Source organism: Dreissena polymorpha, chromosome 11 (genome assembly GCF_020536995.1).
Source record: "Dreissena polymorpha isolate Duluth1 chromosome 11, UMN_Dpol_1.0, whole genome shotgun sequence".
NCBI classification, from domain to species: domain Eukaryota; kingdom Metazoa; phylum Mollusca; class Bivalvia; order Myida; family Dreissenidae; genus Dreissena; species Dreissena polymorpha.
This window is the reverse complement of record NC_068365.1, coordinates 4340046-4357371: the sequence shown is the minus strand read 5'-3', so window position 1 is coordinate 4357371 and position 17326 is coordinate 4340046. Positions and strand designations below refer to the sequence as shown.

General features: G+C 32.3%; 1 protein-coding gene and 1 long non-coding RNA gene across 2 annotated transcripts; one reads left to right on the top strand and one right to left on the bottom strand.

The window, feature by feature from the left end:
- Nucleotides 1-1796: 1796 nt before the first annotated feature.
- LOC127850158 (uncharacterized) lies at nt 1797-2905 on the top strand. Its single transcript, XR_008035087.1, has 3 exons — nt 1797-1977; nt 2279-2370; nt 2722-2905. It is a non-coding gene; the product is annotated as an uncharacterized LOC127850158 (long non-coding RNA).
- A 4558-nt stretch (nt 2906-7463) lies between these two features.
- LOC127851583 (uncharacterized) lies at nt 7464-11140 on the bottom strand. Its single transcript, XM_052385420.1, has 5 exons — nt 10944-11140; nt 10120-10494; nt 8804-8870; nt 8255-8356; nt 7464-8059 (listed from the first exon to the last, which is right to left on the bottom strand). Exons 2-5 carry the CDS (start codon nt 10297-10299, stop codon nt 7632-7634), a joined length of 777 nt encoding a protein of 258 aa, XP_052241380.1. The 5' UTR covers nt 10300-10494; nt 10944-11140; the 3' UTR covers nt 7464-7631.
- Between the last annotated feature and the right edge of the window lie 6186 nt (nt 11141-17326).

Sequence of the window (17326 nt, the reverse complement as noted above, 5' to 3'; positions counted from 1 at the left end):
ACGCTAATGTTATATCAGACAATGTCCAAACTTACTGTGTTGTTTTTGCGCTTTAAATTATAGTGATTGATAAATGTCCCATAAGCAATGTTTAATATGATTATTTTCACTTGTATACGCAATAACATGTAGGATTGAGGTACCCAACCGGCGTCAGAAAGCGCGTAAAACCTCACCGAATTTCCAGTTATAAAGCGCTATTTCGTGTCAAATACACGGGTAGGGGAGAATGTTTCGGTAATAATTTTGTTAACAACACGGGTAAATACCGGTGAAGTGTTAATTTATTGCAAATACCACCATTACACGTAATAACGGGTTCGATTTCGGTAAGCGCGTAAGCGTTTGAGAACGTGTTTAATGTACCGATTTACCCGTTATAAATAACTGATGTTCTCTTTAATCGTATATTTTTTGCATTTGCAGAATAACTAAATGGCATCAATCCCTTTACAAGTGTAATATGGTGTTAAACAAGTCCATAAAATCATCCGGAATATCGCGTAAATCTATATGCAGTCTATAGGCAAAGAAGCCATTTTGGTGTTAGCTTGTCTAGGTTTTCTTACCGCTGAGCCACGTGATTAAGTGGGCGGAGCGATCACTGATAAGGCGTCATGTCAATTAGCCTACGCATTGACATTGTTCACCGTTTGTTTGCGAGTTTCTTTGGAATAAATTGTCAATCAATCCTGACAATAATTTCTTCAATTGAAGGATCGTAGTTAAAATCTAGTAAGATATTTTAATAAACTTTACAATCATTAATTTTGGAAAACAATGGTCGTATTTAGAGAACATTGAAAATGAAACTGTTAACCCGGAAGTAAAATACTTCGCTACGAAAACTTTGTTGTTGGTTACAAAATGTTATGGCGCACTTATTTTAATTGTAAATATGTCACAAGAAAGTTCAGCAAGCACGATCCCATATGAAATCTCACAGGGCCAGGATGATATTTTTTATTGAAGATTTGAATTTGGTTGACAACTTGACGTTAATATTTTCAAAACAGACCATCAAGCATTATACATGATAATATAACAAGCCATGTATTAGAACTATTAAAATGAAAATGTCCCCTTTTCAGATTCTGATGAAGACATTAACTATGAGTCAAACTGTTCAGAAACAGAATTATCAGGATTCCGCGCTAAATGAGACAGATGGAGTGTCTGTCCCTATTGAGAATTCTTTGTTTGATTTTAACAGTTAAAGAAACAAGAAAAGCAAAACAAATTCCAAATTCTAACATGTGGCTGTTATTCATTTCATAACAAACCGTGCAGCGATGTCATTGACTTTCAACAAGCAATCTCTTTTAGACAATACTGCCATAACTCACTTGGATGAATTGGATTTAGTAATTAAAGCCCACTTGATAACGCTCAGACTTTACGAAACTCTAAATACACTTATTTATTATGATTATTATTAATGATAATTATTATTATTGCATTATTTTGTTATATGGCTATGAATTAAAGTGAAAGATATTTATCTTTTCAATCTTGACAATTGTTTTAAAAACAAAAATCTTAGGTTGGACCAAACTACTTCAAGACTGCGAAACAATGTGAAGTCTTTGGTGTTTGCTGTTAAGGTACAGGGAGGTGTGATTATTAATTTCTAGATCAGTTACATGTCCCATATTGTTCTTAAATATGCAAAAATGTGTTGGTTTGACTGTCATTATTTTAGGTGAAATATGAAATACATATTTCTGTATCAAATAATAATTATAGTCAGTTTGCTCTTATTTTCATTTCTTTTTCTTTTGCAGGAAACCAGGTGTTTTACTTGGCGATTGAGGGTGAATCACCCGGGAAAGGCGCCAACACTGTTGTAAGCTATGTGCATTTCTAGCTTCATCACTATGGCCTAGGGGAGGAAGAGGCAGTTTTCTACTTTGACAACTGCTGAACAAAATAAGAACAACTGTGTACTTTGGTATGCATTGTGGAAAGTTAGTGTTGGTAAGAACTTTTACTTATGCATACAATGTTATTGCATGAAAACTTTGTACCATTTTTGCATCTTAAAGGATAAAATTTGTGAGAAAAAAAATAAAATCACTCCTTTTTTACATATAATTATGTTAAAATAGATTTCATATTAATCAATGGAATATTTGATATTAAAAATGTTTGGGAATGCTTTTTGTTTGGTTAACAAATAAGAAGGGCTTAGAATATACATACTATTTGTGTTTAAGTTTATTAGTTTTTTTACAGATTGTGAAAACGATATGAAAATATTCTTTCCATTTTCAATTAGGGCTGCACACTCGAATTAGATACTCGATGATGGTGACTGCGGCCACATCAAGTTCTAGCCTGATTGGCATTTTGGATTATGGAAGTCAAAGTGTAGGTATATAATTATCAGTAGATAATGATTTACCATCTGATAATGTTAGTATACATATTGCAATGAGCACTGGAAAAATTATTACTTCCGGTATTCATAAGAAATGTTTTTAATACATGGACTTTTCCCCATGTTTGTGAAGTGGCCTTTGTCCCCCCATTTTGTGAAAAATGAGTTGAGAACTGTTCTAAATTGTGAAAAAATAGTTTAGTTAAATAGTTAAATTGTGAACATTTGAGTCACAAGCTTATCAAATGTTTGAAAAACTGCCATTCTCTAAGAAGGAAATAAAGCTCTGTAATATTTAACCAATGTTCATGCCTCACACTTTTCCACACTTTGTGATGCAGAGACCATCGAAGCTGTTGCTGAGACTGTATCCACCTCCTCAAGGTCTTGACTTAATGTGCCGCACATGATTGGTGATTTGGAGAAGCCTGTGCACCTAAACGATTGGAAAACTTTTCTTGCCCAGTTGTTCATACCCTTGAAGAACATTTGAAAGTACCAACATTTCCTCATTGATGCTGGTAAACCAGGATTGATATTTTGTAAAACAAGTGAAAAATCTACAGTTGAAACTCACTGTTTGTTAAACTTTAGAGAGTGCTGACCTCTTACCATCAACGTCTAGCCAGTCTTGCCCAGCCTAAATTAAAGGACCTTGACTCAGTATCGCCTGACAATGGTACCTTTATGAGGAAATAGGGCAGTCTTTTTAAATCAGACCTCATTAGACAATCTACCTGTCCCAAGCCGAAGTAAAAAAAACAAAAACTGTCTGTGTAACTCAGAAGTTGTAAAAAAACATGTGCCCTGTCCTATCTTTGTTTGTTTTAAGGTTGAAAATTGTATGATCCTGTTTGTCAAATAGCCTTAGATTATTTGTTTTGATTACCAAGTTATATGTTATTGTTTACCATATAAACTGTTCATTGGTGAACGTTTCAGCAACAATTACTAGTGTGAAAATTTAAATATTAAATTGGCCTGTGGCATGGTATTTTCTAAATTGAAACTTATGATGTGATGCTATTAATGTAAAATTGTATATCTTGAAACATGTTTTATAAAGTTTGTCAATACATTTAGCCATATAAATAAACCACTGTCCATGTGTGTTCATTTATATTGACAGGTAGTAATATATAAGTTTTGTTGAAGCTCATCATACTCATGATTGCGAAACCCATTTACATATAAAATAAGAACGTTGGTTGCTATGGAAACATTATTTTGGCATGTACTTATTTGTTGATGGAATTAATTATATTTATATGATAATGGTATTATGTTTATTTTAACTGATTTATAGAAGGTTTCTTTTAATGCCTTAAAAATAATACATGTTCATCTTTAATTGTTCTGAATTAGAAGTACATGTTGTTATTATTTGTGTTTATTTATGGCGGTTTTACTATGTGGGTTTCGTAAACAAATTGAAGTTAAATTGTTTGGTCAAATAATGTTGTTCTTTTTCATGTTTGATATGTATGGGAAAGAATTTACTAATAAAATTAGGTGTTTTTGCTGTTCAAAACAGTAAAAATGGATATTTTATCTATTTGTTGCCATGGTAACCATGGTTACCATCAGCAAAATGTCTGTACATTAACATTTTTACCAGCATATATGTATGGCACTATTAAACTACATATATGATGTTTACGTTGTGCAAAGTCTTAGATGGATTGAAATCAAAACACTGTAAAATATGTGGATCTTTTCTTAAAAAAGGACATGTTGCACTTTAACTCAACCTATTTTCTTAGATTCTTTGTGTTACTATGTATTAAATAAACACCATGTTGAAATAAAGATCATTGGCTATAAGCAGTTTTATCATATATTTGACAAAAACGTAAATATTTAGTTTTTTTTTCCTGATATGTAAACAATTTTAATGAAATTAATGTATTTAGTGTAAATTCGTTACCATAGCAATCGCTGTATTCAAATGATTGCTTTTGTTCGCACATAATATGAAAAAAATCATGGTCAGTGTAGCTAATGCATTGAATGTGTGTGTGAATGCTATTCGATTAATACATGTATACTGTATTTACAAAAGAGTTTGTTGTCAATGTCATTTGATATAGAAAACCATTATTTAGCTATAAGATCGTATAAACGTAGCATGTGTTCAAAATTCAATATCTAAAAAAATATTATAGAAAGAAACTCAAAATTTTGGATTTGACTTATGCTTGCATTCATCTTTTACAAAATGACAAAAAACAAGAATGTGATTTTTTCTCGTTTGTACTGATTTCTGTAGCCTATGACAAATACACACACACACACATACATATATATATATATATATATATATATATATATATATATATATATATATATATATATATATATATATATATATATATATATATATATATATATATATATTTATTTATTATTTTTGTTTAACATAAATGATTGTGTTCGGTTTATGGCAACAACGATAGTGAACTTTGCTTGGTGCACATTTTGCGGACTATAAGATGTTTATTTTTAAAGGGATTAAATTCAAAATGTTGTATAATTATGGAATATCAAGAGTTATCCTTCTTAACTCATTTTCAAATAATAATAACCAATCGGATGCTGCTGTTATTTTCAGAAATACGACAATGGCATATTAGCGAGTTCAAAATAGCATTTGTTTGTTTATTTATATTGGTTTATATATTTGAACATGTACATATATGTATATATCTTCAGAAGAATCGCGGATGGTTCATACAAGCGAATTTGGCAAAATCGTGATGTTAATGTGTATCTCCGGAACGATCTTGTGGTCAGACAATCTATTTTATCAATTTTGAAACTGTCTGGAACCATTGGCGCCCATTCAAAATCGAAATCGGAAACGTTTTCTCAAAATTATCCATATTGATATATAATTTGTAACGTATTGTTATAGTAATTTGCAAATTAAAATTTCATTATTTTTGACATCTTTCTCATTCCATAGTTGGTTATGGTATATAATGCATACAATTTTGAGATTATTTTCTTTAAACGCCAACGTGCCGCGTCTCATTCGGTTTTCTATCGAGGGGAATAATGCAATCTAACTTCATGGCCACGTTAATAGCCAGCCAAGCTCCGCCCTTTTGATTTATTTCCAACCCATTTATACAGTATCGGGTTTGTAGTGTGCAACAGCCTGCAGCCTAAAACAGCTGTTTGTATTGTTTCACAGGAAATTATAATATGATACTATTTGTATTAATATCATCAGTATTCCGCTTATTGAGAAAGTCATTTAAGACTTAAGCTTTAATGTAACCGAACTATAAACTAAAATAGTGCTTACAGTGACAAACTATATACATCTGGTTAAATGTATGTTTGTATTTTCGGCTGTATCTCCGTTATAAATGGTGTTATATTGCTTTCATACATATAGGTCATATATTAAGACATACTTAGTTTGAAACCTTGGTATTTTCTCTTTCTTATGTTTGCATTTCATCTCAAAACGCACTCGTTTTGTTGAAAAGTAGGTATCATTTCACGTTTGTGGTAGAATACTTTCACATGAGACAACGCTTAATTTACTGAAGAGCATTATTAAATTAATTTTTAAACAATGACGTTATGTACGTGTTCTTTTATAAAGAACATGCTATAAATAAGATTGTATTATATATGTATTATTTGGTGGATGTCATCTTGTTGAAAATATAAGAAAATACATTTTTTTCAGAAAATTTATTAACAAGATAACACAATACATTTTAAAACAATTTAAATAGACATGTACAGTCGTTTGTTCAAGATAAAATTAGACATATTTGACATTGCAAGTACGTTACTTCACTCGTATAAAGCGCTTGTCATTTTAATCATTTTTTTGAGACACCAAACAACCTGTTTCATAAGTACATGTACTCTTTACGTCTACCTTTTAAGCTTAATACTATACCGAGAATGCATATAAAACACACATATCGTTTGACCATTACATATATAAATATGTGTCTTGCTTTAAAATCTATTATTTAACTAGTGAATACACGTTTCTTATTTTGTCGTAAAAAATACACATAAAGTGAAACTTAAGCTGCGCTAGTAGAAGAGAAACCGTATTATTCAATGCGGTCTTTTATTTATGGCAAGCAACCACTAGCCAAATAGTGTCTCACAAAACAAATGTACTAGAAAAGACACACACGTACCGCCATGTACAAATAACACACGCATAAACATTTAACATGTCAGTATTATTACATAACCTCATAGCATCACAAATCCAAGTATATGCAGAAAAGAGAAAACATTTCAATTGTTTTGCCTTTAACTACTCAATGGTATTATACAGACCAGAGCACCAGAACAATTACTGTCTGAGGCACGACGAAATGAAACCAAAACTAGGGTCAACAACATCTCCTCTTTGTTAAAAGTTTTAGAGATATAGCATCATATAGGTTATCATGCAGATCATCGTCGTGAAATTCAGAAAAAAGACTCAATATGGTTATAAAAGGTCGGTTGTTTATGTCTGTCTTTTAAATGGTTTAAATTTAGTTAAATTGTTTCATATACAAACAATTTGCACAGCCATAACAAATTTAGATGGTATGTTTTAACAATATAAAGAAGTGAAATTTAAACAAAACGGAGATTTAAAGAAAGCACAGAACAGCAGATGTTATGTTTTAGATGATGTGCAGCTATAATTGAATGAGCAATTCTTAAATCAAAAATATATTACACGAATCGTTTATGGGTTCAAAAGCAAACACAAGCTACAAAACAATTCCATTCAATCGATATCCTAGTTTTCGCTAACAAATTTGGGCTTTGTGTTTGCGTATTGATATTGGCTAAATATTACGAATAATAGTATAAAAGTAAAGTCATTACTTTTGTTGGAATATGCTTAAGCTAAAGCGAAAAAAACATTTAGACTCTATTGGAAAGCTAAAAGAAACGTGCATGACAATAACAGTTTTATCTTTTTTTTTCCATTGTGACATCTAAGAAGTTATCATTGGATTAAGTTGAATTAATGTAGGTCAATATGAAACGTTTGGTAAAAAAACAAATGATGAAAGAGTGAGCGTCATACACAACAAATGCGTGGATGGGCATCGTTGTAGTTTGTGGCGTGTATTTCATTGAAATGTCAAAGAAACAGATTTTATAACAACATATTCCTATAAGAAAGATCGTTGTCGTTAGCTTAAGTTTTTGACTGAAATACATGGTCGCAAAACAGTGGCTACTCAGTTTCATCTAAAGACATTACTCAGATCATGTGCAATCCAAAGAAGCTGTTCTCAGTGCAAACATGTTCCTCAAAAATGCCACTGATCTTGACTGATATTTCGTCCCCGACATGCAGCTGTTCCAATCTCGAAAGCGGTGTACTGAAGGCACGATTGGCGTGAAATAGGGGTTGAACAGACGACACCAGCTCCACGTCCTGACCACTCATGACGTCATATCTGTAAATAGCTTGTTTGAAAAGGGTTCCGTTTAGTAGGCTTTCTTGTTCTTCCGATGAGTAGTTGATGCTCCTCAGACTAAGAAAGGTATAGATGTTGTAAGAACCCGCGAAAGGTACAATTAGTCGCCCATTGTGGTACCTCACTCCGTCTCTCAGAAATGCGTTGGTACATTCATGGCACCAGCACTGTACTGTCGCGGTATCTCGGGTATTTGTTGATATCCGACCTGAAAATAATCAAAATATATAATCGTTGCGTTTTACTTAAATGCTATATTTTATGAGGATGATTAATTTTTTAAAGACGATGACTATCGGGTATTTATAAACTACTTCGTGTAGAGTCAGAACAGTCACAGCCTGCACAAAGTTTATCAATGATATATTCATTTATCTATTTATCTATTTATTCATATTTATACCGGTCAAGGAATGTATCGGTTCTCCTACAAGTCGTGCTGCTGGTTTTATTGTAGGTACGGATGTCACGAATCCCTGTTTGAGCTTATCGTAGACCAGGTATTCTGTTTACAATAACACGCCTTTACTAACGAATAGATTAAGATTATTTTTCAGTTCTCATTCGTTACGGAAAAGATACAAAAACCTTTACAAATTGACTGTGGCGAGAATTGACGTCGAACACGTCTTTTTTTCTACATAACCTGACAACATTATAAAAGTAAGGACGATGTTGTCAATGAAAATGCTTTAATTGGTTTCTTAAACGTGTGTATTATAGTGAAAACTGTTTAATTACACGTAAAACAAAGCTGTATCATGTACTATTTGCTGGATATATATATATATATATATATATATATACATATATATATATATATATATATATATATATATATATATATATATATATATATATATATATATATATATATATATAAATTCTGGTATGTTTGTTTCAGAGTACATTATGTCAAAGAAGAGGACGTCTGAATGAAGCATGTACCTACTTTTACTTTCCATCTGTGCACGCAACATAGCGTCTTTTGATAATTCGTCGTAAGCGTCAGCACATGCCTGTAATACATACACGAACAATACCATTGTATCTAGCCAACTGTTTAATGATAATAATAATGCCAGTTTTAGAAGATTATAATCTGTGCAAAACGCAAATTTTAAGATTTTAAACAAATCATTTGTGCAGTCATCTTGATGCATGTGTTACAGAAAAAGTAGTAAGTGATATTTATACAATGTAGGTTTTGTCCTCACTATAGCAGCAGCTTTCGAAGTCTGAGATGTTAAAGTTTTAACCTATTTGTAGCTTCGTAAGTAGTAAGTGTGATAGTAGTCGTCGAAGTAAAAGTAATTATTGTTATCGTCTAATAGTCAACAGCAATTTTAGATAAACTCGTTTATAGCTATAGTTCTGGACGACTTAATAGCAGCGTTCGTCAAAGACGTATAAGTAATAATCATCTTGTCTAAAATATAGAATTGCTTCCAAGTTGCACTTATAATTTGGTGTCGCCTAAATATTCGTAGACTAAGCAATAAATGAAAATGAAATAGAGATTGAAAGATTTCTGCATGCCATTGCAAATTGTTATTATAACGGGAATCGAAAAAATATCACGAACAAAAACGTTTAGCGTAAATACTCGTTATATACCGTCGACGAATTAGGTGTAGTTGTCGAATACGTAGTATTCAAACCTATCGTCGTCTTTAAAAAAGTTGACGTCGACATACAAGTTATAGTAATAAACTAGACGTCGTCGCATTAATAGTAGTATTAGTTTTCGTCGTTTAAATAGTTAATATAAAACTCTGAAAAGCAGAAGTAACTTGTGGCGTCGTCATCAACATAGCAGTAGTCTTAGTAATTGGTACTTTAATTTAAATTTAAGATGTCGTATAAGAAGTAATACCAGTAAGAGCAGTCGTTGAAATAGTAAGTCGTCGTCGCGTCGTATAAGTTTTAGTAGTAGAAGTCTAAGAAGTCGTAGTTATAGTAATAAGTAGTAGGTAGAGGTGTAAGTACAACTAGTAGTGCAAGTAGTAGTAGTGGTGGTAGAAGAAGTAGAAGTAGTAGAAGTAGTAGTAATAGTTAGTCTAGTGGTTTTATTATGACTAAAAGCAGTAGTATAAGTGATAGTTGTAGTAGGTGTTGCGTTTGTTGTAGACGTTGTAAGTGCTGATGGTGTTATTATGATGTTGATATGAACAGACAAGTATTCAAAGTCGAGGTAGTTTTTGCAGAAGTTGTTGTACTAGTGATACGTTTAATTATAATAATGATATAATGAAAGAAGTGTCTTACCTTATCAAACAAATCCGCTAACTGTGCAATATTTTCCTCATATTTAACATCACGGGTTTCTAGATGATATTCTCCAATGATGACCAAACACGCCAACAGAAAACCAATTAACAACGCTAAGTATATGAAACATTTAAATTTCTTTAAATATTGAAACATTTGTCCAATGACACGAAGCATGTCTGTATGCTATGTAATCCGATGTATGTATCCGCTTCACACAATGCTCACTATCCGTACAACCAGTCGGCTTTGATTCTGAAGAACAACTGCCTAGTGTGTGACCCGTGTTCTTTTTTGTACACCGTTGATGACGTCATCTCATCGTATTCGTAGTGTATGAACCATTGGCTGGCGTTTTCATTTTTTGGGATCCTGAAAAATGTTATTCACACGGTTATTGAATCGTCTGTCTCAGTCATGCTTATACATGTAAATGTTAAAGAAACAAAGTTTTACATTTAAAGTTGTTTCAAATCGCTGTTTATCTTCCGAATAGATGAAATAAATTAAACATTATAATATTAATAATTCAATAATATAATGTTATTAATTAGTTGAATTCATATTGACTTTGTTATTGATCTGAAGACAGCCGTATTGGCCTGAGGCCGCAGGCCGAATGTCAATACGGCTGTCTGAAGCTCAATACCAAATCCAATATGAATTCAATTAATTATTGACAATTTAATTAATTAAATTTATAATATTATGTTAATTTTCGTTTAAATGAAGTATCTTCTTAGCAAAAATCCAAATTAGGCGGAAAAGAGTCGTCGCTGATTAGCATGTGACAGACTAATCTGGGACCGCACTTTACGCACATGCATAATGCCCAGTTTTCTCAGAACGCGACACATATCTGCGGAGGAATCAAACTGCCACTTTTGAAAGATTCTCATGAAAGGCCGTGTTTGTCCTGGTTTCTGATTGGCTGAATCTCGTATTGGCCGACCTTTTCCCGTATTGGCCATGTTTTTCCATATTGACCGCCTTTTTCTCCTATAAGGCGAGTTTCGAGCTTTATTGACGAGGCTCAACTTGTATCGGGCGAACAAATTGAATACATTCTCGTCTCTTTTTATAAAGTTAATTAATAATAATACATACATATTATGTATCATTTTCAACAGTTTTTTCTTTTCAAAGTTAAAGACACCACATCTGCGGTTGTGTAATATAAATGTAATATTTTACACGAACATTCTACAAAACATACCCTTTTTTACGGCATGGTACCAAAGCGATCCGTAGAAAATGCCACGTCGTGTATTTCTGTAGCTCATTCTTCACGTTGGCTAGGAAAGTAACCTCTGCTCATGACATCATCTGAAATATTTCGGAACCAGGTGCAATGTATATTCTTTTATATTAGGATTGATAAGTTTGTTATTGGGTCGTGCATGAATATTTACGATTATATTGCATATGCTTCGTCTAGGGTTTAAGTAATTGGTAACGGTTTATCGAGCAGTTATAAATATAGTTGAGATTACATATTGTTATCAAAGATTTGTATAATCAATGCAGATATGATGTTGACATGTCTTTAACACGGTGCCTATACCACTTGACTTTTTAAGATCTGTGTTGGGAGAATAAAGCGCGACCAAGTTAACATGTTTAATGATGTCTTTTCAAATATGTTACCATTTGTAATGGGATAAAGTGGAGAGCCAGCTCATTCGCGAGAGTTTTCTATAGGTATCATGATGTTTTCAGTAAAGTGCAACCGCGCGTTTGTAACATGAAGTCCCCACACTGATCCGACCTTTTTCTTACCGTTCGAATGCGCGGTTGCACTTTACTGAAAAAATACTTATTTGTATAAAACAATCATGACTCTCACGAATGAGCGGGCTCTCCCCTTTATCCCATTAAAACTGGTGAAATATTTTAGAAGACATCCTTAAACATGTTATCTTGATCGCGCTTAATTCTCCCAACACAGATCTTAAAAAGTCAAGTGGTATAGGCACCGTGTTAAACTGGGTAGAAAAAATGCAGGCTTAACTTTTTTTTAATAATATGACTTTATAAATAATTTAAATCCATCCTAATTTATATTGAAACATCCAGTTCTTTGATAACGCGAAGCGCTCACGTTCAGTAAACTGCCGCAATAGCTTAAACTTCAAGGAGATACGGATGTGATAACATTCAAAATAAGTTTTGATGAACTAGTATTGGACTTTATCATGTCACGGCGTCTAAAGCAATTAGCCGAGTCAAGTGAATTAGCTGAATATGAAACATTACTCTGCTTGTTTGTGCCTTTGTTTAGACTCACACGGGCTTTCTCTGATAGAGTTGTGTATGTTGCCTGGTTGGGTATGTGACATTGTACAGGTCAGACTTGTTTTTAAAAGTGCATTTAATATATTATAGAAGAAGAGGGGTTGTGTTTGTGTTTTCAGACCGAGATGGCTAGTTTTTGGGGGTACAGGGCAAGACAATTTCCATATATTTTCTTTGTTTTCTTGAAATGACAATTTTCAAGATTCATTCTTTCTTTTCAAAAGCCGGTTTGTGCACCTTGCTCTTCTTTATATTCCATAAATAACGTCAACTTTTTGTATATGTGCTGTATGAACCATGTTTTACCGTCCCTGGTTTTCATTCGGTTTTTGGCATTCTGAACACAAATCGTGCATACAATTATTGAATCGTCTCTCTCAAACACGCGAATACTTGTTCATTTTAAAGAACAATGTAGAAGGTTTGACATGTCTTTAAATTGCTCTTAATCTACCGAATACATAAACTAATTTGAACATTATTTAATTAATAACTTAATAATAACACTAAAAAATTTGTATAATTTTCAAAGGTAAAAAAACAACAAAAATGCGGTTGTGGAATATAAATTTAATATTTTAAATTATTTTTCTCCAAAACATACCCTTTGTATACGGACTTGTACCAAAGCCAATTGCAGAAAAGTTCACGTCTTGTCATTCTTCAGCTCATTCGTCACTTTGGCTAGGAAAATAACCTCTTCTCATGACCTCAACTGAAATAAAATAGAAACCAGGTAAAAAACATATTCTTTTATATAAGGATTGATACGTTCGCTCATATATACTTCGTCTAGGGTTTAAGTTACGTGTAACTGTTTATCGAGCAGTTATACGCTTAGGCGGCCAAAGAATTACAGTTTACATAACATATTGATATCAGAGGTTATTATGATCAATGCAGATATCATGTTGACATGTCTTAAACTTGGTTGAAAAATGCAGGTTTAACTGGGGTTTTTTGGTATTAATATGACTTTATGACTAATTTATAAACCAAAATTTATATTGAAGCATTCGGTTCTTTGATAACGTGGGGCGTTCACTTTTCGGTAAACTGCGCAATTGCTTAAACTTCAAGGAAAAACGGATGTGATAACATTAAAAATGAGTTTTGATGAACTAGTATTGGACTTTATCAGTCAATAAGCAATAATTTCAAGTTATTTGGGTGGTACTTTAATTATTATTATTATATTAATTTAAAAGCATTTGATACTTACACAAATATTAACGATATTAATACATTTCATTGATTGAGTAGCAAACAATCGGAACCAGTCTGAATAATTGTGCGTGTACCATCAACAAATGTGTTGTTTCTCAATGGACTGTACAGCACTGATTTGTCATATTTATTTGTATTTACGCGTTTCGGTATTTTTTTTTAATAGTGTTTCCTTTTTATCAAAATGACACTTTGGTCAGAATATATGGAAGATCTCTAGCATTAAAAACATATTTTTGCGCCTTCGTTTGGACGTGTAAACACTATCAATACCAACATTTGAAGAATAAACATTTAACGGTTGTAATATACCTTATGCAATGGATCTAAAGTGATGCTAAAAAAGTCAGATATAAAGTCAGATATAAACGGATACAGTATGATTTTATACGAAATTAATAAGATACGTTTGCGATTCATCCTGGACTGGATCCAATTATTTTATATTGATTGCAAATATATTAGAACCTTTTGTAACATAAATGTACAGTCATAACAACTATTGTCAACATTATTTACATATTTTACAATTATTCATGCGAAATCCTTGAATTAATTTTTAAATATTTTGAATGTTTCCATGTTTATAGAATATGTTTCTTAACAACGTATTTTTTTATTGAAATGAACAGTATTATTTGGGACTCAAAAACAATCGGACATTTTACATTTATAATTGCATGCTCACCAGAACCAATAATTATATCTATATTAACTATGTATATTAAAGATAATTTGACTAAAGCTTATATAATATATAAAATATATTTTTTAAATATTTAAACATTGGATTTGATTTATAAAACCACCAAGCAGATTTGTTAAACTGTACTAAGCTTTTTTTTAACGAACCTTTTGCTAAAAAAAATAATATGTCGGTAATACAATAATTATAATTCATTAAATTACGCTTGTTATTCATCCATGTTTTCATCAAATCCGCTGTAACAGTTTTCTCCACTTATTCAATTCTTATTCCAAAACATATTTTAATTTACTCACGGTTAAGGTGTATGTAACAGATATTTCCGCGTGTAAACACAATATATATTTGTTGCAATCAACATATTTAATAATATGGAATAGAATTAACAATAATGACAACATACACTATTTATAAAACGCCCATTCAAACCTACAAACAAGGCTTCACAAACAAAGTTACTCCAAGTAAGACCATCGCGTCGACTGTCGAGTCGACAAAGGCCGGGTCGATATACACAATCAACATTTGAATAAAGCAAGCACACCAATCGGCAGGTTACGTTGCGCGTTAAGATAAAAGTTTGCACGCTCTGGTGGATTTCACAAAATTAAAGGGGCAATACTCATAGACGATGAGTTGTTTTTAATCAGAAGAAAAGCCAAACATATATTATATCACTTTTACATCGTGTACCACATATATAAAACACACCTATTTTATATTATAGACTAAGCTTGCCAATAACAACATACTACTTGTTAAATCTGAAAATTCATAAATAACAGGCTTGAACATTGTGTTCCATTCGGATCAGCATGTTTTTTCGCGCACGTGTTTTACGAATGACCGTAACTACATAAACCTTCAGATATTTGTGTTGACATACTGATGAAACTGCATTTCCGTTTACAAATCTTAGACAAATACAAGTTTGAACGAATACAGTAAGACAGTTAGAAGTACTGAGCCCCGGCCAGCCAAGTAAGTGTTATTACTGTCTGCTGCTGACCATGCTTAATACAAGTCTGCATACATTGTGTTTTTCCAAAGAACTGTAAAATATGATACACCAGACATGCCAAGCAGATCTAAATGTTCCATTTATTGTTTACATTTATTTTAAAAACACTGGCAAGAACTATTCTGCACAATTTTGGATGATTTTTTCAAAATTGATTTAAAATTATTTAAACTTTAGCTTGCACGCTGAACATGTAGTTCTAGTAAAACATTATGAAACTAACATTTTTATTCTTCACTTCTTCATATTACAGTCAACAATAATATAACCGTACCGTCATGTTGACAACGTTTGAAATATCGGGTAAAGAAATGGAATTTCCCTATTTTAACAGATAGAAATACATGCATGTAAATGCTCTTCAGGCTAATGAAGACAATCTATTAATTTCCTTGTCAAAATATTGTAATGAGACAGAATAAAGAAGAATTCACACGTGTTATACCCTTTAAAGCAGTCAAAATGTAATGCTTGGTAAAATTAAATTTACTTAATCATTACGTATAATCATGTGTTAATCACACAGTATTGTTTTAGTTTAATTAGTTTAGTTTAAACCTATTTATTTTAGTACGATTGCATCGAAAGCCTTAGGCTTATATAAACGCTCTCGAGTCCGTGTCCAGGGACTAGAACCAGTACTTTTTGTCGTTGGGAGAGAACGAAGGAACGCCCCTAGTATTGTATTATGATTGACTGCTAAATTTAAATTTATGCCTCGAATATACATGCTTTTAGCACATAACGAACTGAATGCAAATAGTGTCCTATTTAATTCGATAATAACTGTACCTCAAGTACATACCAAGCACACAGTGTATTCCGCAATCAATTGACTTAGACGGGAGCTATTTATAAATATTTGTACGAACTACTTTACATAGAAGATTGAGTTAAACTATGTATTTAATGTTAAGCAGGTCGGTGAACACATGGTGAAAATATGTCGAGATTTCCGAAAAACGTGTAACGTATTAAGGACATGCTGAATCACTTAAATGTCGGCAGTCGAACAAAGTGTATCATGCTTGTAAATCATGTAATTTGCAAATTTAAAATCAATGCTGGATAGAAAAGAGACGGATAACAAAGGGGAGCGCGTCAATGAGTGAGTGCGTCAATGAGTGAGTGAGAGAGGGCGTTAAGTGAGTGAGTGAGAGTATAAGTAAACGAGTGAGGGAGTTAATGAGTGAGTGCGTAAATTAATGAGATAATGAGGGCGTAAGTGATCAAGTGGCAAACGATGCCAGAATGTGACGAATCTAGGGGTGGGACATTTAAAGCATAATTAATGACACTGCAGTTGAATGAGAAACATTCCGTTGCAGTTGCCTGTTACTGATGTATGGTGATTTGGTGACAGGTTAATATTCCGCACCTTCTTAGCTGGTCAACAAGACGATGCACATACGCAAATTGTATTTATGCTTGGTTGAGAGTTTCAATGTACAGAAAACATTAATTGTACTTAATCGTAGTTGTTTGAGGTTACGATGTGTTGTTTATATGTATATTAAAAAACACTTACACTACTCTATTTTTACTAATGTTTAAAATATATAATTTAAAAAATTATACGTGGTCAGAAAAGTACGATTTTAATATAAAACAGTATGCATGTGTGTTAGTGTACGTGTATGTGTATTTGTATATGTGTGCGCGTTCGTGCGAATTAATGTTTATGAGTGTGTGGGTAATTGAAAATGCAAGGCGCAGGAAGATTGCGCACACTACGTTGATTGTTTTTGTTATTAATATGTTGTATTCATGATTATGTTGTGCTGATGATTATTCTCAACAAAAATGAAATAAAAACATTATGGCTTCAATAAACAGTTAAATCGATCGTGGTTTCATGTTTTATCGAATCAATATGATTGAAAAATACCCACTGCCACAAGACATTTAAAGCAAATACACTTAAACTTTTCTAAAGAGATATTCCAAGCATGTAA